Below are 23,644 nucleotides of genomic sequence, written 5' to 3'. Positions count from 1 at the left end.
ATCTCTCCATCACGCGTTGACGAACTGTCGCACGCAAAAAAAAAATAGCGTCAAAATGACGAGTTTCTACGCCAAACAAGCATTAGCGACAAAAATCGCCGTTAAATATCATTAGCAACTATTTTTGTCACTGCTGACGCTGATTTTCAGAGATTTTTTATTTTGTTTTGCACTTGCCGTCCATCAACACGCCCGATGGATGGTCAGCGCCATGACGTTTGGCATCTAATTCCAAAGTAGCAAGTGTGGGACCACAACACTAATTGGCAGCAAGAATCTACTTTCCCTTTTGTTTATTTTGCGCCTCACTCCTTTCCTCTCCGGTGATGAAGAGGAAGAGGAAGAATTATACTCTCTGTTACTCAAAGGATCCCTGATGGCATCCTCATCATCATCTTTTTCTAAGACGGAGTTCAAAGTGTTTTTGAGTTTCAGGGGAGATGACACTCGCAAGGGCTTCACGGGTCACCTCTACCAAGCTTTGGATCTCAAAGGCATCAATACGTTCATGGATGAAGAGAGATTGGAGATTGGTGAGAAGATAGGGGAGAGCCTTTGGAATGCGATTGAGGGATCGGCCATCTGCATACCCATCTTGTCTGCCAACTATGCAGAATCAAGGTGGTGCCTTATGGAGCTGGCCAAGATGCTCGACTGCAACAAGAAGATCATTCCTGTCTTCTACCATGTGGATCCTTCTGACGTCCGGCATCAAAGGGCACCCTTTGAGGCAGCCTTTCAGTACCATGAGTCTCGTTTCGGTAAGGAGAAGGTGGAGGAATGGAGGAAGGCGTTCAGAGAGGTAGCTGAGTTCAAGGGGTATGATCTCAACAACGTTGCTAATGGGTATGCTCTCTCTCTCTCTCTCTCCCCGAGTGATTAATCTCCATCTTTACTGTAGTCCCAAATATCAGTGGTATTCTGAAAATATCATGATTTTATCGTGATATATTCAGAAAAAAAGATGATGGTAATTTTAAAACACTGCCTGTTTTTTTATGACGAGGAACCCTTATTATCATGATCTTATCATGCTTTTCTTTTAAATTTTTATGTTTCTTTAGTAATTAATTAATGTTTGCATGCAATTTCTTAAGTATTTTATTACAACTTTCCAAAAAAAAGAGAAGATTTTAATTTATTGCAAGATTTCTCCTTGGGAAGAAAATCTTGATACCCAGATTAATTTGTGACATTGATCTTAAGATATGGTCAAAATGAGATTGCCATGGGTTGGGTCCAACCTGTTCATCTGGAGATGGGGCTAGCCATATGGAACCCAAAGGTTAAGTAGTTTGGGTTTGCGTTACTGTTTTCATAGTCACACTTGGGTCTTCTATGTGCATTTCATATCCTCGTTGGGAACCTAAATGAAGTCCTATGTGGGTCTTGCTGAAGCATAAACTTCAGTGTGAGATGAAGTGCATGCAAATTGACTTAGATCTTAGGTCTATTCAGCTGAATTTGGACCTAACCCCACACAATCAGTGCATACTAACCAGAGCTGCAAAAAGACCTGCTAATGGCCCTTGAAGTCCAGCATTTTGAGCAATCAATGCTTGATGCTTACCAAGTTAGGAGTGGTTCTGCAATGCTGTCAAGTTTGTAGCTGAGCTTTGTCAATCATGCTTATCCTTGGTTGTCTTGCCTAGTTGCCCAAGGAAGCAGATCAGGTAGAACGATTAGAGCGAATCCAGTGAAATGACATTTTACAAGTTTATTGTGAAATACCAACACAAGATGTAGTATCTGTCTTTGGCGTTTAAAGTAGATAGTGTTCCCCATTACGTAGGACAACTGTCATGCTTTTGTTAATGTTTAATATAAAACGTTTTACCTGGTCTACAACGACACCTTTTTCTGTTGTATGGAACCGAATAACCATTTTAAATGCTGTGGATTGGTGATTTACAATCACAATGTGAAAACACAATTTACCTGATCTACTTTATTTGCACAATATAATCTCCACAACGGTTTTTGTTAGTGCAAACAGGTGACAAAAAAGGATTTAAGGAAATAGAGAGCTCAAGCCTAGAGGCACGTTCTTAAGATCGCTATCTTTAGAACTTCAATCGCCCCACACCGAGAATTCCGAAGATGCGAAAAGGGGTTTGTTGCAACTGAGTTCCCATGATACAACTAGGCTTGAACCTCAGAGAGTCACTGCTTCGCAAGAACGTATGACCTCTCCCCACACTTGAACTCTGCAAGCCAAATCAGGAAGAAAGAAAGGAGGAAACTGGAGAGTCAGAAATTCGTATATTTCAAAAGATGAGAAAACGAAGAGATTTATAGACTTCTAGTAAGGCCAAAACGTTTTGCGATAAATGAGATTACAACAACAACAACAACTACGCCTTCATCCCAAAACAATTGGGGTCAGCGATATGAACCAAAAAAGAAATTCATTTTGGGTCTTCCACATGAATCCTTTTCCTTCAATCATTTCTATCCAATGCCATGTCCTCGGTGAGGTTCAAAGCATTCATATCCTTTCCTATCATCTCCATCCAAGTCTTCCTAGGCCTACCCCGACCTCTTTTAACTAATATAGTTTCCCATTTCTCCAACCTTCTAACTGGAGCATCATTAGGCCTTCGCCGAATATGTCTAAACCACCATAAACGATTCTCTCGCATCTTATTTTCAATGGGTGCAACACCTACCTTTTTACGTATCTCCTCGTTCCGAATCTTATCTTTTATTATATTTCCACGCATCCATCTAAGCATCCGCATCTCAGCTACACTCATTTTTTGAATATGATGTCTATTGGCAGCCCAACATTCCATACCATATAGTAAAGCGGGTCTAATAGTCGTCCTATAAAACTTTCCCTTCAACCGCAATGGCATTCTACGATCGCACAACACTCTAGTTGCACTTTTCCATTTCATTCACCCAACCTTTATCCTATGATTTACATCTCCATCAATTTCTCCATACTTTTGAATGATGGATCCCAAATATTTGAAATAATCATTCATCGGTATTTCTTGCTCACCAAGCTTCACTACACTCCCATCACTACTTCGTTGCTTACTAAACCGACATTCCATATATTCAGTCTTACTCTTACTCAACTTAAAACCTCTAGCTTCCAATGTTTGTCTCCATAATTCTAACTTAGCATTAACCCTAGCTCTAGACTCATCAATCAAAACAATATCATCAGCAAACAACATACACCACGGTACATTTTCTTAAATTGATCTCGTAAGCTCATCCATCACTATCGCAAATAGGAAAGGGCTTAAAACAGATCCTTGATGTAACCCAACCGTTATCGGTCCTTGAACGGTCACCCACCTTTGAATTAAAGGCCTTCAAAATCGTCCAACAGTCACAATGCACCATAAACTCAATATAAATGCAATTAAAACGTTTCAAACTGTCAGACATCTCAAAACCGAAAAGACAAAATGGACATTTGCGCCTCATATGCACCTCGCACCGTTGCGAGCGTGTGAAGTGCAAAGTGCGCCATCAAAACTTCACATTGCGCCTCAAGCGCCCTTGCGCGCACGCGCGTGTGCGCGAACGACGCGTCCGTTGTTGCACGATGCTCGGCAACGTCCGCAAGCCACCTAAAGACTCAAGGCTTACCAAAGTAAAGAATAGATAACAAACCCTCTATTTAAACCACTTGAAAAACTTTTCTCTCTTAGATATGGGACTAAACATTTTCAAAGCACTTTTGGTGGGAAACAAAACTTAAACGAATTTTATATTTTAAAACTTTTCTAACAATCCCCCATTAGTTTTAAAATGTACTTGGCTTGCATAGAAACTTATGCATCAGTGAGAGTGTCTGTAAGACTTGAACCCCCACTTATTGAAAGAAAACCTAAATTAACCAAGGTGCTAAGTAGACTTACCTTGAACTTAGCTCCTTATATTGGATTTCATATTGGCATATTTTGAGCCTTGTGCTTCCCTGGATTCATGAGTGTCTAGAGAATTGCCAAATCTCATAAGAAGCGGCTCACACTTCTACACTCACATATGTGAGTTTGTCTAGGTGTACTGTAACACACACCCTAGCCTTAAGGCCTACAAACTCATTAAGAGTTATTAGCTTAACACTCACATTAGTTACAGTTTATGAGCAAACATCAGTAATGGGTTCACATAAATATGCTCAATATCTGTCATTCACCAATTCGTTTTCCATTGAACCTAGGTATGTGGGATCTCCAACGCTCTAGGTTAGGTATCCTTAGGTGATGACTTAATTGGCTTAATTCTCATTCCCCTCGATGTTTTATTGATGACATTTCTCGAAAGGCCTTTCGTAAATGGGTTTGCCAAATTTTGACATGACTTCACAGATTTCAATGATATAATATTGGCATCAATCATTTGTCTTATAAAACTGTGTCTTAGACTAATATGTCTAGACTTCCCATTGTATTTCATATTACCTTCTTTACATATAGCTGATTGGTTATCACAAAACATTGAAATAGTAGGTATAGGCTTCTCACCTAGTAGAATATCCACTAGCATATTCTTAAGTCATTCAGCTTCTCTACAAGCAGATGTCAAAGCAATAAACTCAGATTTCATTATAGAATGAGTTATACAGGTTTGTTTCTTAGACCCCCATGCAATTGCTCTTCCAGCAAGGGTAAAAACTCAACTACTCGTAAACTTGAAATCTTCAAAGTCGGTATTCCAACTTGCATCACTATACCCTTCAATAATAGCAGAAAACTCGGTATAGTGGATTCTGTAGTCTAAAGTATGCTTAAGATATCTAAGAATCCTGTTCACTGCATTCCAATGTTGATGATCAGGATTATTAGTATATCTACACACTTTACTCATTGCATAGGCAATATCAGGCCTTGTGCAATTCATTGCATACATAAGACTACCTACAACACTGGCATATTTTAATTGTTGAACACTTGCACCAATATTTGGAGTCAATTTCATATTTGGATCATATGGCGTGCATGCCGGTGAACTATTAATATATCCATACTTTGTAAGAATTTTCTCAATATAATCTGATTGACATAATGCAAAGTCATTATCATTTCTTATACTTTTGATTCCTAAAATAACATTTGCAACACCCAAATCTTTCATACAAAATATGAAAGATAAAAATCTTTTTGTTTGATTTATGCATTCATTATTGGAACCCAAAATAAGCATATCATCAACATATAAACAAATAATAATAATTGAGTTACAATCTGCTTTACTGTAGACACACTTATCAGCATCATGTATTTTAAAACCACCATATACCAGAGAACTATCAAATTTTTCATGTCATTGCTTAGGAGTTTGCTTTAATCCATATAAGGATTTCTCAAGTTTGCAAACTTTGCGCTCTTGCCCTAGCACTACAAAACTTTCAGGTTGCTCCATATATATCTCTTCATCTAATTCTCCATTCAAAAAGGCTATTTTCATGTCCATTTGATGGATTTGAAGCTTATATATAGCAGTCATGGCAATTAAAATTCTAATAGTAGATATTCTGGTTACAGGAGCAAAAGTATCAAAATAATCAATACATTCTTTTTGTTTAAAACTTTTTGCAACCAAACGAGCTTTAAATTTATTGATTGTACCATCAGCTTTTAATTTCTTTTTGAAAATTCATTTGCAGCCAATAGTTTTGCAACCAACAGGTAAATTGACTAATTTTCAAACATTATTAGACATAATTGATTCAATTTCATCATTTACAGCTTCTCTCCAAAAGGCAGCATCTTGAGAAGACATTGCCTCTCGAAAAGACACATGATCATTCTCAATTAGAAATGTATAAAAGTCAGAACCAAAATTAGTTGGTTTTCTAATGCGTTTACTGTGTCTAACTTCAGTTTCTGGTTCAGCAGTACAATCATCAAAATATTCATTCATGTCATTAATGAGATGTTCATCTACTATAATATGACTACCATTAAAAAGAGAATCAAATGCAGTTTTATGTTCTATGAAAGATGCATCTCTAGATTCTATAATAACATCATTAACAATGTCCAGAAATCTAAATGCTTAACTATGTTCAGCATACCCAACAAATGCATATTTAAATGCTTTAAGTCCAACCTTCTTTCTTTTATTTTCTGGAATTTTAACATATGCTAAACAACCTCAAACACGAAAATAACTAAGATTAGGTTTCTTACCAAAGCACAATTCATAAGGTGATTTTTCAGATTTGGAATAAGGAACTCGGTTATGAATATAACAAGCAGAAAGTATAGCCTCTCCCCATAAGTTGGAATGCAAACTTGTATTAAGAAGCATAACATTCATCATTTCTACAAGTGTTCTGTTTTTCCTTTCTGCTACTACATTCTGTTCAGGAGTTCTAGGAGTTGATCTTTGATGGATAATACAATTATCTCCACAGAATTTATCAAATTCTCCACCTAAGTATTCACCTCCTCTATCTGTTCTTAAATATACAATCTTTGTTTTAAATCTATTTTGTACTTCAATAAAATAAAGGAGAAATTTTGAAAATGCTTCAGATGTATGTTTCATCAAATAAACATAACAGAATTTTGAATAGTCATCTATAAAGGTAATAAAGTACCTATTGTCGCCACGACTCAAAACATTATCCATCGTACACACATCTGAATACACTAATTCAAGCAATTTATAATTCTTTTTTACACTGAGAAATGAGAATCTAGTTAGCTTGGTTTGAATTCATGTCTCACACTTATGATTATGTTCTATTCTAACATGACAAGAAAGAAGACCAAAGTTATTCATATTATGAATGCAACGAGAATTTATATGTCTTAATCGTGAATGCCAAAGAAAATAGGAGTAAACCATATAAACAGAAGTAATAACTTCATTTATGCTCATCTTGAACATACCACCAGTAGCAAACCCTTTTCCTGCAAAGATTTTTCCTTTGGTCACAGTTATAATCCCAGACTCAATAACAATCTTAAAACCATTTTGTGACAGTAGATCTGCAGAGATTAAATTTTTTTGAACTTCTGGAGCATAGTGGACATTCTTAAGTATTAGGATTTTCCCAGAGGTGAAATTAATTTTCACACTCCCTTTTCCCAACACTTTAGTTGAGGAAAAGTTTCCCATAAAGAGATTACATCCCTCCCCCACTACTTCATACGACTTGAATAAGTTCCTGTCGTTTGCCACATGAATAGTGCTTCCAGTATTTAGGTACCAGTCCTTATTTGTTGCCACCATGAAGGTTTCAGAGATTATAGCAACAAGCCTCTCCTCTGACTCATTTGGCTTAGGACCAGTCTTCTTCCTTTCTCTGCACTCTCTAGCAAAATGGTCAAACTTACCACAAACTTAGCAACTTATTTTCTTTTTATCAGTTGCTTTTTCCCTTTCACGAAATTCTTTTTTATTTTATGGGTTTTCATGATTTTTCCACCCTTGTTACTAACAAAATTCACTTTAAGATAACCCTCTTTAGAACTTGAATTCTTTTTGTCACGAAGACGAGTTTCCTCCTCAATTCGGATGTCCTTAAGAAGACCATCTAAAGTGATTTTCTCATTTTTATGTTTTAGGTGATTCTTATATTCTTTCAAGGAATCCGGTAGTTTCTCAATGATGACAGCAACTTGGAAGTCATCATCAAGATACATACCTTCTCCTTTGATTTTATAGGCCAATATTTGCATCTCATGAATTTGAGCAAGTATAGGCTTATTAGAAAAATTAATATACTGATCTACGATAAACCTTTTGTTACCAGCATCTTCTGCATTGTACTTGATATCGAGAGCATTCCACAACTCTCTAGCCGACTTCAATGGTGAATACAAGTCAAAGAGAGAATTAGCTAAAGTGTTCAGGATATGCCCTTTGCATCGGTAGTTGTCAGTATGTCACTTCTCTCGCTCTTTCTTCTGTTCTTCTGTCTCAACTTCTCCAGCAACAACAGTGGGACAGGCCTTTCTGAGGACATAGTCGATATGCAGCTCAGACAACAAGAAAGAGACCTTTGATTGCTACCGCTTGAAGTTTGACCCATCAAATCGATCGACTTTTTCAAAGTCACGGCTAAGCAGATTGATGGTGTTAGGTGTCGAACCAGAGGCCATATTGAAGTTCTAAAATTGTTAGTGCAAACAGGTGACAAAAAAGGATTTAAGGAAATGGAGAGCTCAAGCCGCCTAGAGGCACGTTTTTAAGATCGCTATCTTTAGAACTTCAATCGCCCCACTCTGAGAATTCCGAAGATGCGAAAAGGGGTTTGTTGCGACTGAGTTCCCAGGATACAGCTAGGCTTGAACCTCAGAGAGTCACTGCTTCGCAAGAACATATGACATCTCCCCACACTTGAACTCTGCAAGCCAAATCAGGAAGAAAGAAAAGAGAAAACTGGAGAGTCAGAAATTAGTATATTTCAAAAGATGAGAAAACGAAGAGATTTATAGACTTCTAGTAAGGCCAAAACGTTTTGCGATAAATGAGATTAATTGCCATAAATCTGACGATTTGAAAAGGTCCCTGAACGGCCACCCACCTTTGAATTAAAGGCCTTCAAAACCGTCCAACAACCACAATGCACCATAAACTCAATATAAATGCAATTAAAACCTTTCAAACTGTCAGACATCTCAAAACCGAAGACAAAATGGACATTTGCGCCTCATATGCACCTCGCACCGCTGCGAGCGTGCGAAGTTTAAAGTGCACCATCAAAACGCCACATTTCGCCTCAAGCGCCCTTGCGCACACGCGCGCACGTGTGCGCGAACGGTGCGTCCGTTGCTGCACGATGCGCAACAATGTCCGCAAGCCACCTAAAGACTCAAGGCTTACCAAAGTAAAGAATAGATAACAAACCCTCTATTTAAACCACTTGAAAAACTTTTCTCTCTTAGATATGGGACTAAATATTTTCAAAGCACTTTTGGTGGGAAACAAAACTTAAAAGGATTTTATATTTTAAAACTTTTCTAACAGTTTTGACTAGGCAAGTCTCTGTTGGTGATTCAGGGCCAGAGGTATTGTGCAAATAAATTTCAGGATGTGATCATATGATGAAAGTTACTCATCACCATTCTCAAACTCTAGAAGAATGCAAGTGCATGAACTTGGTCGTGGTTCTGTTTATTATTTGACACCATTAAAGTTAAAAATGTCAATAATTAACAACTTTTATGCCTTTTTTCTGTTTTGATGTGTAAAACAAGCAGCGACGAAGCCAAGTTTATCCAGCTGATAGTTAAAAAGGTTTTCAAGGAGCTTGACAAGGCACCATTGGATGTAGTTGAGTACCTTATAGGGATTGACTCTCGTGTAGAAGACGTGATGAAATTATTATGTGTTGAAGTTAAAGATGTTAGAATGATAGGAATCCATGGAATGGGAGGTATAGGAAAAACAACATTGGCTAAGGTAATCTATAACAAACTGTTTGATAGCTTTGATGCCTGTAGCTTCATTCCAAATATTAGAGAAAAAGCTGAACAACACAAACTGGTCAATTTGCAAGAAAAACTTGTTTCTGATGTTCTAAATTATAAGGACATCAAAGTTGATGACATCAGTCAAGGAACTGCTCTAATCAAAGAACGATTCAGTAGCAAGCAAGTCCTTGTTGTACTTGATGATGTTGATCACGAAGATCAACTAAAAGCATTAGCTGACAAGAAAAACTGGTTTGGTGCAGGGAGTAGGATCATTATTACGACAAGAGATGAACATGTATTGAATGCTCATAAAGAAAAGAATCATGGCATTTACGAGTTTGATTACTTGAATAATGTTGAATCAATTCAGCTCTTCAGTTATCATGCTTTTGGTATAGAGCATTCAATAGAAAAATATGTGGAGATATCAAATAAAATTGTATCTGCTGCAGGGGGACTTCCATTAGTACTAAAAGTATTTGGTTGCTTTTTGAATGATAAGGACAGCATAGAGGAATGGCAAGACTTTTTAGAAAAGTTGAAGCGTGTCCCTCCTACAGATGTTCAGAGAAGGTTGAGAATAAGCTATGATGGACTTGATACTGAAGAGAAAAAAATATTTCTTGATATTGCATGTTTTTTCATTGGCATGAATAAAGATGATGCAATTTGTACCTGGAAAGCATGTGACTTATCCTCAAGTTTAACGATCAAGGTCCTCTTGCATAAGTCTCTTGTTAAGATTGACAAAGACAACAAGCTAGACATGCATGACCAGCTTAGGGACATGGGTAGATGGATTGTCCGAGAAAGCCACCCTTATGAACCTCACATGCACAGCAGGTTATGGCTTCGCGAAGAAGTGTTCAACATATTGGAACAAAAAAAGGTATGAAACTATATATTCAACTTTTTTCTTTAGCTCTTTAGTCCATCACAACGTACCCAAATGTTGCTAAGTCAATTAACTTGTTTATGAACAGGGAACAATACATATTGAAAGCATTAGCCTTGATGTCAAAGGAGTTGTTCCTATAAAGCATCTTAGTTGTGGAGCTTTCACAAAGCTGTCTAGTCTAAGGCTGCTTCGCACAAAATTTTCAAATTTTAGGGGATATTACAAACATATGCCTAAAGAATTGAGATGGTTAGAATGGCAAGGGTGCCCACTAAGATCACTGCCTGATGATTTTGTTCTTGATAAAGTTGCAGTCCTCAACTTATCTGAGAGCAAGATTCAACAAGTATGGCAGAAAAGATGGTGGTGGTCAAGTAAGAAGGTAAGTTGTAAATTTTAGCACTTCATATGTCTTGCATCTTTTTGGTTTAGATTGTTTTGTCACATTTGTTTTTTTGACAGATGTTTGATGCATTGAGAGTTCTTGATCTGAGTGATTGCTTGAACCTCAAGGCCACACCTGATTTCTCAAGCTCACCAATGTTAGAGAAATTGTATCTCTGTGGCTGTGCAAATTTGATAGAGGTGCATGAATCAATTGGTGACCTTAAGAAGTTGGTAATCTTGGACATGCGTTCATGCTCTAAACTAAAGAAATTGCCAGATAGTTTATGTGGGTTGAGTTCCCTAAGAGAACTTTTTCTTGATCGCCTGAAAGTTAGATTGCTACCTAGCACAATAGGCCTTTTGGACAACCTTCACCAGCTTTCCTTATATGAGTGTTTTGACCTAGAAGAGTTGCCCAATTCATTAGGGAACATGACCAAACTTGAAAAGTTAGACTTGAATGGTTGTGCCTCACTGAGAACATTACCTAATTCTGTTGGCAACATGAAAGATCTTACAGAACTCGACCTCAATGGTAGCGGCATTGAATATCTACCTAATTCTATAGCATCTCTTGAGAACCTAAAGGAACTGAAGTTACAGGGATGCAGGCAGTTAAACAGACTACAAGATTCAGTCAATAGCATGACCAAACTGGATAAGTTAGACATCAGCAATTGTTGGAAATTGACAACTTTGCCTAATGATATCGGTAGTCTGAAGAATCTAATTGAACTCAATGTTCATCATATGTGCATTAAAGAGCTTCCTGACTCCATAGTATCTCTTACAAACTTGAAAAAATTGAAGTTATTTTATTTCAGCATGCTTGAGTATCTACCGAATCAAGTTGGATGCTTGACCAAACTTGAGAAGTTAGACTTGAGGTTTTGCAAGTCTTTAAGAACATTACCCGATTCCATTGGCAATATGAGAAATCTGGTTGAACTTGACCTCTCATTTACTGGTATTGAACATCTACCTGATTCTATGGCATGCCTTGAGAAGCTAAGAACACTCAGAATGATGAGGTGCACAAAACCAAGAGGCCTACCATTGGGGATGATGAAAAGCTTGCAACGTTTATTAGTCATGGGAAATGGGGAAAAAGAATTTAAAGATCAGGAGTACTATGAAGTGTCAGAAACTATGGTGCCAAAGAGTGGATACTGTCAACATAGCCAAGAATTTAGGCGGATCCAAGTCACTGATTATAAGGAAGAGCATAATGCATGGGAAGTTCAGTGGGAGTTGTTTATCAGGGTAGAGAATCAGGAAAGAGTGATCCAAGTGGAAGAGACACACATGAAGGAGTGGGGTTGGCACAGAGGAATGCAGTGGTTGGGACTCATTTTCCCCAATGGGTTTATGAGTGATGATGAGCCTAGTTGTAAGAAACCAAGAATTCACTAAGACCCACTTGACTCTATTTATCTGCTGATTGACTCACTCAGGATATGGGCCAGTCAACTCCAGTCAACTCATGATGTTTACCTGCTTTATTTTAATGATGACTTTGTTCAGGTCTTGATTTTGGTGGCAACTGTTGATTACATCAGGGAAGCAGTAAATGTGTCATTTGTTTTCAAGGGCAGATATGAAAGCAATGGGGATGGCTGCAAGCAATTGGATAAGGCTCACTTTCCACATAGGAGTTTGTTTGGTACAAATAATTGAAGTAATCTCTTTGTATTTTTAAAAACAGTGTATGGCTTCATTTCCTGAGTCAATGTCATTGATATTTGATTATTTCCTATTGGATATGTGAAAGTTTGTGATGGTTTAATATTCCCTGTTTTGTTAACTCTAATGCGGTTCTCATGTAATCCTTTCTAAATGTGACAGATACCACAATCTCATGCATTAGTCTGTCCAGTTCTGCTTACTTTCTTCTTTCCCGCCTTTAGTCCAATTTGTATTCCCATTTTAAAAGGGACATGATACCATAGACCCATGCCCACGAGCCCATTACGACCACAACTTCGGTTATGTGAATGCCCTTTTTGGGGGTGGGGACTTCTGGTGATGCTAATCCTAATATATTCAGTTACTAATCAGTTGGTGAGTCAAGCCAACTCTAAGAAGTCCTCACGAGGACTCCTGGAAATCCATAGTCATGGTATCGTCGATCTTTCAATTTGCCTTAATCCTAAAAAAAGATTTATTACTTCTAGTTTACTCATTATTATGTCATAGGGATGATTGGAAGCCTCCAGTTATCCTGAAGGGTGAGTGTAATATTTGCAAATTTCAAAGAATATTTAAATGAAATATATTGGACTCTGTTTATTTTTAGTTCATATTGGTGCATTTTACTTAGAAATTAATTACTATTTACTTATTTAGTAATTAATTAGCAAACTATTTTTTTGGTTAATTAAATAATAAATTTAATTAAATATTTATAGGCACCAAAAATCTACATAATTTTGGATTAGGATCCTTTTGGGGACTCAAAATTGTCTACTCGCACGAATTGGATTTTTAAATCCGGATTCACTTTGGAAAGTGACTCTCACTTGGATTTCTTTTTTTTTATCATGAGCCAAATAAACTAACCCCAAAGGTTTGGGATTAAAAAAAAAAACTCATGACTCCATTTTGGAGCCATGTCTCCGCTAACTTTACCTTTTCTGTCTCCCCAGAACCCTAACTGCCCTGATTCATGCATGAGACTCCTCACAAGACCTAGCTAAGCTTGAAACAATAGGCCTGCCATAGTCCTTACACCCCACTTCCTCTTTTTATTTTCCTTGTGCGTGCAAGAGATAGTCACGACACTCTCTCTCTTCTCTATCTAAGAGAGTGGGTGTTGAACACACACCTCCTTGATGGATTTAGGATCCACTGAAAACCAAACAGGACCGATTTACATGTTCTTGTTAACCCGTTGAAACAAAAAACTAAAACCAAACTTGATGCGGAAGTGTACTTGAATCTATTGGTGCTCCGGCAAATCGAGAACAGTATGATCTTTCAGAACTTGTATATCTCATCATTTTCTTTTCTCTAAACTTAATGAGAGAGAGACTGGATTCTCTTTTTTATAATGGGAAGTCTCAAGAGGGAGGGTCTTTATATAAGGTTTGGAGATTATAACCTAATGTGCTTAAGAGTCTGTCTCCAATTCAGCCCATTACAGAATTGTAGACAGGGCAGGTCTCTCCACGTAGTGTTTCATACCATATGAGATACCACATGGCCAATCTGAATTAGATCACACAAACTGGGCTTGAACCTAAACCTAAGACAGTTTTACGATGTTTTGTTCAACGTATGTAGGCCCACACAATTTTCTAACAATCTTCCACTTGAGCCACATACGTAACCTTATAATCACACAGTGTAACCTTATGAGCTAAAAAATATTGTCTTATCAATTGATAACTCTATCAATCTGGTCCATTGATCATGTCAACATAGAACCAAAGAGGTCTTCATTACAAATAATGTAATTGGACCTATCAATGATCACGTATATAGACACAATCAAATGACATGAATCAAGAATGGATGTGAAGCATGGAAATTACATGCAATGTGATCAAACATGCCTATTTCTAACTGGTCCTTCCTGAAACATTAGTGAGATCACAATATAATGAGTATAGAATGAAACTAAAACTTTAATTTTATACCAAAGTGGCAAAAGGGACTTCATTATATTATAGAACATTCAAATACAAACTCTTACTAAATCAGCATATCAGAAAATGATAAAACACCCATGCAAACAGTATGCTCGTGCAAGACCTTGGGTGGCAAACCTTTAGTAAGCGGCTTTGCAATCATAGAGTTTGTGTCAATATGCTTTATCGACATCTGACCATTCTGCACTATTTTTTTAACAACAAGGAACTTAATGTCAATATGCTTTGACTTCGAGGAACTCCTATTGTTATTGGAATATAGCACTGCTGAATTATTGTCACAAAACAACTTTAGCGGTCTTTCAACATTATCCAAAATTCACAACCCTGTGACAAAATTACGTAGTCATATCCCATGGTTGGATGCCTCATAACAAGCCACGAATTCTGTTGCCATGGTCGAAGAAGCAATGAGTATCTGCTTGGCACTCCTCCAAGAAATAGCTCACTTGGTCGATAGAAAAATATAGTCTGACGTGGATCTACGACTGTCTTGGCATCCTGCAAAGTCAGAATCAGAATACCCAATGATCTTCAACTGATCTGACTTCTTGTATGTGAGCGTGTAACCTTTTATTCTTTGCAAATACCGCATAACCCGTTTGACTGCTTTCCAATGATTCATACCTGGGTTACTAAGATATCTGCCTAACATCCCAACAATATATGTTAAATCCGGGCGCGTAGATACCTGAGTATACATTAGACTCCCTACAACAAATGCATAGGGAATCTGTTTCATAGCTTTAATTTCAGACTGGTGTTTGAGGCATTGAGCGAGACTAAACTTGTCTCCTTTAGAAATGGGAGTATCCCCTGGTTTGCAGTCCTTCATGCCATACATTTTTAGAATCCTTTTGATATAGCTCTTTTGTGATAATTCAAGAATACCCCAAGAACGGTCTCGATGTATCTTAATCTTAAATACAAAAGCGGCTTCCCCAAGATCTTTCATTTCAAATTTCTTTGTCAGAAATCTCTTAGTTTCGTGCAGTATGCCTATATTATTGTTGGCAAGCAATATGTCATCCATATACAAAACCAAAAAAATAAATTTACTCCCACTGAACTTATGGTATATGCATTAGCTTTCGATGTCGTGGGCCCAATCACTTCTTCTACTTCTAATGGCCAAAAATATTTTCTTGCCGCCACAGAATATTTTACGAAATGGGTTGAAAATGTCACACTGCGTACAATAGAAGGCCATCATGTGGTTTCTTTCATTCACAAAAACATTCTTTGTCATTTTGACATACCACATGACATTGTTTCAGACAATGGTAGCCATTTCAAGAATAAGAGGATGAAGATTTTCTGTTCAAAATTCAGGATCCATCATCATTTATCAGCCCCCTATTATCCTCAAGGGAATGGTCAGGCAGAAGCCACCAACAAAATCCTGATTCGCATGTTGAAGACAATTGTGGAAACAGGCCATGATTGACATGAGAAAATCTATGATGCACTTTGGGCATACCGAACAACCATTCGGACTCCAACCAATGCTACTCCTTCAGAGCTTGTTTATGGGATTGAGGGTGTATTATCTCTCCACATTCAAAAGCCTGCCCTCAAATTTGCGTCACTCTTGGAATTACTGTTTGATCAGTATCAACAGCAAAGGATGATCCAGCTTGATCTTTTGGATGAAAGAAGACTCAAGGCAGTCGAACATGCTCAATCTTATCATCAAAGGATTGCCCAACATTATGCCAAGTCTGTCATCGAGAGAAAATTTCGAGTCAATGACCTGGTCCTCAGGTCAACAGCTCATCTCAAGCACTGTTTGCATGGTAAATGGTCACCAAATTGGTAAGGTCCTTACATAGTTAAAGAAGCATTGCCCCGTAATTCATATCGTCTGATCAATGCAAATGGGGTGGAGTTGCTGGATCCTATCAATGCTCTACATTTGAAGAAATTTTATACCTAAGATGTTTATTCTTTCCTTTGTATTCTTCAAAGAATCTTCTTCAATAACAATGATCTTTTATTCCAACCTTCTTCTCCACTATATTGGGGCATCTTTTATAAAATTTATTTTACTTCCAAAGATTCTATATGCAGGCAGAATCCAAATAAAGTCTTTCATCATCGATTTTCATCAATTTCTTCTCCTACCCATTCAGGATAAGGGATAATCTTGAGATCATGCCACCATGAACAATGCAACTTTATTCGAATCATAAACTATCTTGGATCAAGAATTCTCATAAATTTCTCATCTTAATCATCAGGAGTCTTCAGAAAATTGGTAATCCTCAGATTCAGTTAATGATTTTTACCGATTTTTCTCAAATCTGATCTTAAATCAAACCATTTTCAAAACCCAATCCTTGAACTGGTTATTTTTTAAATTCTCGATCTTAGATCAAACCATTTTGAAACCTAGTCCTCAAACTGGTCATTTTCAAAATTCTCGATCTTAGAATCAAACCATTTTTGAAACCCAGTCCTCGAACTGATCATTTTTTAAAATATTCGATCTTAGATTAAACCATTTTCGAAACCCAATCCTCGAACTGGTCATTTTTCAAAATTCTCAATCTTAGATCAAACCATTTTCGAAACCTAGTCCTTGAACTGGTCATTTTCAAAATTCTCGATCTTAGATCGAACCATTTTCGAAACTGAGTCCTCGAATTGGTCATTTTTAAAATTTTCGATCTTAGATCGAACCATTTTCAAAACCCATTCCTTGAACTGGTCATTTTTAAAATTCTCAATCTTAGATCGAACCATTTTCAAAATCCATTCCTCGAACTGGTCATTTTCAAAATTCTCTATCTTAGATCGAACCATTTTTGAAACCCAATCCTCAAACTGGTCATTTTCAAAATTCTCGATCTTAGAATCAAACCATTTTCAAAACTTAGTCCATGAACTGGTCATTTTCAAAAAATTTGATCATAGAACGAATCAGTCCCAACACTGGTCATTTTCGATCATGGATCAAACCACTTTCTAAACTCAGTCCCAGCACTGGTCATTTTCAAAATTTTCGATCTTGGATCGAATAATTTTCTAAAAACACAGTCCCAACACTGGTCATTTTAAAAAAAAATTGATCTTATATCGAACCCCTTTTTCTAAAACCCAGTCCTTGCACTGGCAATTTTCAAAGATTCGATCTTCAGATGGAATACTTTTCTTCAAAATCCAGCTTTTGAGTTGGTCGAACTTCCAAATTCAGCTTCGTGCTTAATGCCATGTTTTTATAATCAGACCTTTGGGTCATCAATTCTATCAATTCTAAAATATTTTCCAACCTTCGGGTTGCAATTCTATCAATTCCAATCATTTTCCAACCTTTGGGTTGCAATTTTATCAATCTCAATCATTTTCCAACCTTTGAGTTGCAATTTTATCAATTTCAATCATTTTCTAACCTTCGGGTTACAATTTTATCAATATCAATCATTTTCCCAACCTTTGGATTGCAATTCTACTAATGATGGTCTTTCAAGCTTCGAGTTGAACCCATTTTCAAGTTGGCCCAATATCTCAATCTATCATTTCATTTACAAAGGACCCTATTTTCAGGGAGAGTTCGAGGGAGCTCGTTCCTTTTGTAAGCAACCCATTTTTTTTTGTTCGCAAGAACCCTTTTTCAGAGAGAGTTTAAAGGGACTCATTTCTTCATGAATTGTTTGCAAAACAACAAAATTCTTATTTTACACAAAGAAACCGTTTTCAGGGAGAGCTTCGACGAAAACTTGTATTCTTCTATGGCCCCCCAATTTTTCATTTTGGCCTCCCCGTCATAGAGGATCCTTTTCCAGAAAGAGTGTGATGGACTCACTCTTTTATGATAATTTCTGACCCCATTTCTAGCCACCTTTCCATAAGAGAAGCCTAAGTTTAGAGAGTTTTGACGAAAACTTAATTTCTCTTTAAAAGTTCTGTTTTGCAAACACCTCTTCTTTAGAGAAAAGAAGAGTAATTCTTACCGCCCCATTCAGGCCAACTGTTAAACCTGAACTTCTCGTGGGAAAAAATAAAGTAATTTTCAGCCATGAATTTATTAATTTGACATCAGGTAATTCTTTCACCAAAGATTCTAGGAAATTTTGCCAATTTGTTACTAAAACTATTTATTGATTTCAAAATTTTATTGCACAAAAGAATCACTTCAAATTACCTCTAGTTTTCTTTCTCAAAAGGGGTAAAACTTTTTGCGAAAAAAAGCAAAATTCAATTCTTTTCCTGTTGGTCAACCGAAAGGATGAAGGAAAATCCCTGATATGACCGTAAAGGAACATTCAATGATTTTGAAAAGCCAAAAATGATTTGATATTGATCATAGCTATGTCACATTTTTAAAGACAATTCTTCTAGCAATAAGGAAGTGATGATATTCTGAGCGATAAAGAATTCACTCAATTTTCTCAATAATGCAAGCATAATTGATTATCTGCAAAAGGGATCCCTCAATCATCACCGAGTTGAAAGTTGATAGGTAAGTTAGACCCCTGGGGACAAAGAAGACTTGGATCATCTCTAAGTTGAAGGAGCATGTGATGTGTCCTTCCAGGTAAAGTTCAGATCATCGCCAAGTTGAAAGCTAATGCAATGAACCTCCTAACAAACCCTAAAAGATATTTGATCTATGTTATCATCAAAAGATTTTCAATCAAAGAGATAATGTCATTAAGTTTAATTCTCAGGGATAAGGAAGACTCAGATGACCTCCATGTTGAAGGAGCGTGTGACGTACCCTTCCAGAGAAAATCAGAACATCATCAAGTTGAAGGCTGATATGATGAAATTTCTGCCAAACCCCAAGAGAGCTTAATTTCTATGTCTCAAAAAAGAGTGCAAAAAGATCATCATGGGAAAACCCCAGATATCAAACTGCTGAAATTGCCAGAAATCATCCTTTCTTATGCAAAATTCTTTCATCAATGTCTTTTCATCATTTGCTTTTATGAAATTAAGAATAATTCATCTCTTTTCATATCAAGGAAATGGATAACCTCCTTGAAGAAGCCTAACAGCAACAAAATTCGAATTTGACCTTTGAATCAATGGAGTTAACCTCGTTGGAGGAAATACTCTAGGTAAAAGAGGGAATATCTTTTGCACATACGTGTACATCTTCAACATTTGAATGAGCTGCAGTTTTATCTTATTGGCAAAATTTTCTGGCAATCCTAATATGAAATAAAAACTTGATTTCCTTTTGATATATCATGGCATTGCTTCATCCCTCTCTCGCATAGTCGAAAGAGTTGCTTCATCTCTCATTAGGACTTGATAACCGGAGTTTTCAAGGTCCTTCCCTTCTGTTTGGTCTGAGCGCTCGGGCTCTAAGATCCGCACATTTCTCTGCTTTCCCCATTGTCCCACCATAGACAGTTATTTTCAAGTTCTAGGTCAAGCCTGGTTTTTCACAGAAGGTCATTTCAAAAGCTATTTCAGTCTCAGTCATGAGACGACCCATTTTCTTTAATCCCTTTTCCAAAGCTTTAGGGACCCCATTTTTTTCACCTTTTGCAACTCCTTTTGGATTCTTTTGCGAAATTTGGAAGTCCCATCATGGTTTCTTTATCCAAAGATTCCATATTTGTTCAGGTTAAGGATTCTATCTGAGCCTCATTTCATGAGGTTAGGGTCATGTGAAAAATGAACTGAAATCAAGAAGTCAAAGAATTTTACCGGGTTGGAGTAAGATGAGACCTCAACTTCAGTTAAAGAATATGATCCTCTAAGAAGAGGTTAGAGAGCTTCAACTAATTAAGATAATGATTTGGCTATTTCAATGGATGTGTCTTGAGAGTTGCCAACCATAGCCATCTCCTTAGTCTCTTAAGGTGTTTCCACCATAGCCGCCTTTTTTTCCATGTAGTTCTTGTCCTCCCTTCTTCTTAGCTTAGGGTACATAGGTTTAATATGCCCTAGTTCATGACACCAATGACAAATGATTTTTATTTTATCATATTCTTTTCCTTGTCTTCTAAAGTGGGGTGGTCTATAAGTACGAGTATAGAATCTCGACCTTGAAACGACCAAAACAGAATCATCTTCATTCTTGGAGATATGTTTCTTTAGACGATTTTCTTTCATACTTAATTCCTCAATGGTATCTATAATAGAGATCATTTTTCATCTATAAAGGAGAGCTGACTTGGTAGACTCGAATTCAGTTATCAAACCATTTATAAATGTATAAAATTGCTTTGCATCCATTTGCTTTTGATATATTTCAATATCCTTGGGGGAAATCCAACTTTGACTCAAGAAGAGGTAATTCTTCTCAAAGTTTGGACAACTCATTGTAGTATTCTCTACTACTTTTCTCTCCTTGAGTCATGGTCTAAACCTTGTTTAATAAATTGCACACATGTGCAATATCCTTAAAGGAATACATATTTTTGAAGTATTTTCATGCTTTGTTAGCATGCTCAAATTTTTCAAGGCTTGAGCATTTTATAATATTCACACTGTTAATATTTTATCTGAATGTCATAACAACTCAAGTGTGTCAAATGCTTTTATGGTCGATGGTACATCTTTTGAAATCAAATAAATAAATTTTTTTAAAAGGATCTTTTAAACTCAAAAAGGTTTTTTATCCAAAAAGTTAGATACATTCCTACATTAAATTTAAATCTTTTATATGTCTCTCAAATATCTTATTATGGTTGTAATATCTATTTTTCTCCAAATGAATGTTTGGTGTAAGATCACCAATCAGGAAAGTTGATTGGGCAAGGTCATAGAGAAGAAGGTCTCTACTATATGAATTTTTTGGAGATAGCCAAAGATACTTTTTATTATAATGCCTAAAAATTGGATTTAAATTTGTGGCATAAAAGATTAGGACATTTAATGTATCTAAATTCCAATGTTTTCTAAGTTTAAATTTTTTTTATAATATTAATGGTTTTACTTATGAAAACTGTATTCTTGAAAAAATGATGAGATTACCATTTAGTGATAGAATTTTTATTTCATCTAAACAACTTGAGTTAGTTCATTTAGGTTTTTGGGGTCCAACACTAATTTTATCAGAAGATGGATATGCATATTATGTTGTATTTGTGGATGAATTTACTAGACATACTTGGATTTACTTTCTTAAGCATAAACCGAAAGTTTTTTCTCGTTTTCAAAACTTTTATAAGTTGGTTAAAAATAAGTTTGAAAATAAAATCTCTATTTTTCGTATTGATTTAGGGAGAGAGTTTTTGTCCAATAAATTTAAAAATTACCTCAACTTACATGGCATCATACATCAAAGATCTTTTCCACACACACACTACAACAAAACAACTTAGCTAAAAGAAAACATAGATACATTATTGAAACTTAAGAACTTTACTTATTGCTAGCAATGTGCTTAAGGTTTTGTGGACAAAAGTTGTCTTGACTACTGTTTATCTGCAGAATGTCATCGTCTTCTTTATAAAATATTTCACTTGTTGAAAAACTTTTTAAACTCACTCTTGATTATTATAGATTACGAGTTTTTTGTTGCAAATGTTTTATCTTAACTAATAAGAATGACAAAATTTTCCCTAGAGCTATCCCTTGCACTTTCTTTGGTTATGCCGATAACAAAAAGTGATATAGGTGCTATGATTCTAATAATAAGAAATTATACATTTCAAGAAATATAACCTTTTTGGAAAAGAAAAATTTCTTTGATAAGGATCAAGCTAAGGGGGTAACAAAGTATTTTTTATTTTATTTTGCTTCAAAACAAGATACTGATAATTATGATTGTGAGTGTGAATTTGAGAATGTCAATGAATCAAGAGATATTGAACCACTTGATGAATTGTCTCATGATGATTAAACCAGTATGTAATATTCTAGACGGGAAAATCAAAATCTTCCATGTGCACTTGAAAAATTTTCTAACTTTAGTAAAGATGAACTATAAACTAAGGGATCATCTAGAGTATCAAAACTCCTATCAAAATTTGTATCATATGACTCATTTTCTTCAAAATACCAAGCATACATAGCTCTAATTCATTCTTATGTGGAACCCCCATCTTATGATCATGCCAAAGAACACTATGAATACGTTAAAACTATGACAGTAGAACTGAAGTATTAAAAAAGGCTCAAACTTGGTCTATACAAAATCTTTCACATAGAAAGAAACACATAGGTTGTAGGTGAGTATATAAGATAAAAACTAAGAATGATGAAACCCTTAAAAGATACAAAGCTAGGCTACTAGCCAAAAGATATTCACTATGAAAAAACCTTCGCATCTATTGCCCGCATGACCACGATTAGAACACTCATTGCAGTTGCTTCAATAAAAAATTAGTCCATATATCAAATGGACACCAAAAATGTTTTCCTAAATGAAAATTCTTTGAAAGAAATATACATAGAGACACCCTCAGTATGGGCATTCCTCAAGAGAAGGCCCTTCGCCGACAAAAGGCATTGTATGGTTTGAAGTAAGCACCTAAAGCTTAGTATAACAGATTTAGCAAAGTTATGCTTGATAATGACTTTAGATCGTGTTTGATAGACACTGCTTTGTTTGTTAAAGATTCTAATATAGGTAATGTTATTTTGCTTCTCTATGTTGATGATATGCTAATCACTAGAGTATTAGAGAACGATGCTTCGACCTACTAATGGATTGAATAAACAAGTATGAAAAAGCAAAAGAAAAAAACAACCACACATGAAAACAAAGATTTTATGTGGTTCGGCAAGAACTGCTTACGTCTGTGACCACACTGAGTCTTATTCTCTATTCGATTGATATACACAATAGATAGGAGGATGCCTCCTTAAATAGGAGTCTACTAGTGTTGTTGGATACAACAAGGAAACTACAAGAGTTATAGTTTGATTCTACAAGGAGTCTAAGATAAAATTATAAAAATACCCTCTAAGCCTATCCAAATTTAAAGAGTTGTAGTTGGATCCACAAAAATTAAGAATTTATATCTAGGTGGAAAACATGCTCCACACTCTTTCAACATGGAGGCAACAAACAGAGAGTTCAAAATATTAAAAAGATTCATAAAATTAATTTTGACATGACTGATTTGGATTTTTTACGATACTTTCTAGGTATAGAGTTGCTTATTCTCTTAGAGGGTATTTATTATCTCAATCCAAGTTTGCTTCTGATATTATTCTCAAGTCTAGTATCATGGATGACAAGATGATTGACACTCTTGAAGTAACAAATGTCAAAATAAAAATTGTTATTGACTACTTATGAGAGCTCTTTCTTACTTAATAATTAATAGACCTGATATAACACATGTTATACACACAACTAGTTAATTTCAACATGCTCTCATATTTGTTCACGTAGGAGTTGT

At 36.1% G+C, this 23,644-nt stretch overlaps 1 protein-coding gene across 1 annotated transcript; it reads left to right on the top strand.

The window, feature by feature from the left end:
* Window positions 1-377: 377 nt before the first annotated feature.
* LOC149844823 (disease resistance protein Roq1-like) lies at window positions 378-12,465 on the top strand. The gene is made up of 4 exons (XM_089997353.1): window positions 378-846; window positions 9,183-10,287; window positions 10,382-10,678; window positions 10,759-12,465. Exons 1-4 carry the CDS (start codon window positions 509-511, stop codon window positions 12,094-12,096), a joined length of 3,078 nt encoding a protein of 1,025 aa, XP_089853479.1. The 5' UTR covers window positions 378-508; the 3' UTR covers window positions 12,097-12,465.
* Window positions 12,466-23,644: the final 11,179 nt, after the last annotated feature.

The sequence above is a fragment of the Nuphar pumila genome, chromosome 2 (assembly GCF_984573655.1).
Source record: "Nuphar pumila chromosome 2, dmNupPumi1.hap1.1, whole genome shotgun sequence".
Classification (NCBI taxonomy): domain Eukaryota; kingdom Viridiplantae; phylum Streptophyta; class Magnoliopsida; order Nymphaeales; family Nymphaeaceae; genus Nuphar; species Nuphar pumila.
Note: the sequence above shows the minus strand (reverse complement) of the source record. Positions and strands in the feature narration are given on the sequence as shown.

What these genes read in the sequence shown, in the direction of transcription:
- LOC149844823 (XM_089997353.1), top strand. Translation starts at nt 509, where the DNA reads ATGGATGAAGAGAGATTGGAGATTGGTGAGAAGATAGGGGAGAGCCTT. An exon ending in CTCAACAACGTTGCTAATGG is followed by an intron (nt 847 to 9,182) that starts GTATGCTCTCTC and finishes TAAAACAAGCAG; the next exon opens with CGACGAAGCCAAGTTTATCC. An exon ending in GGTGGTGGTCAAGTAAGAAG is followed by an intron (nt 10,679 to 10,758) that starts GTAAGTTGTAAA and finishes TTTTTTTGACAG; the next exon opens with ATGTTTGATGCATTGAGAGT.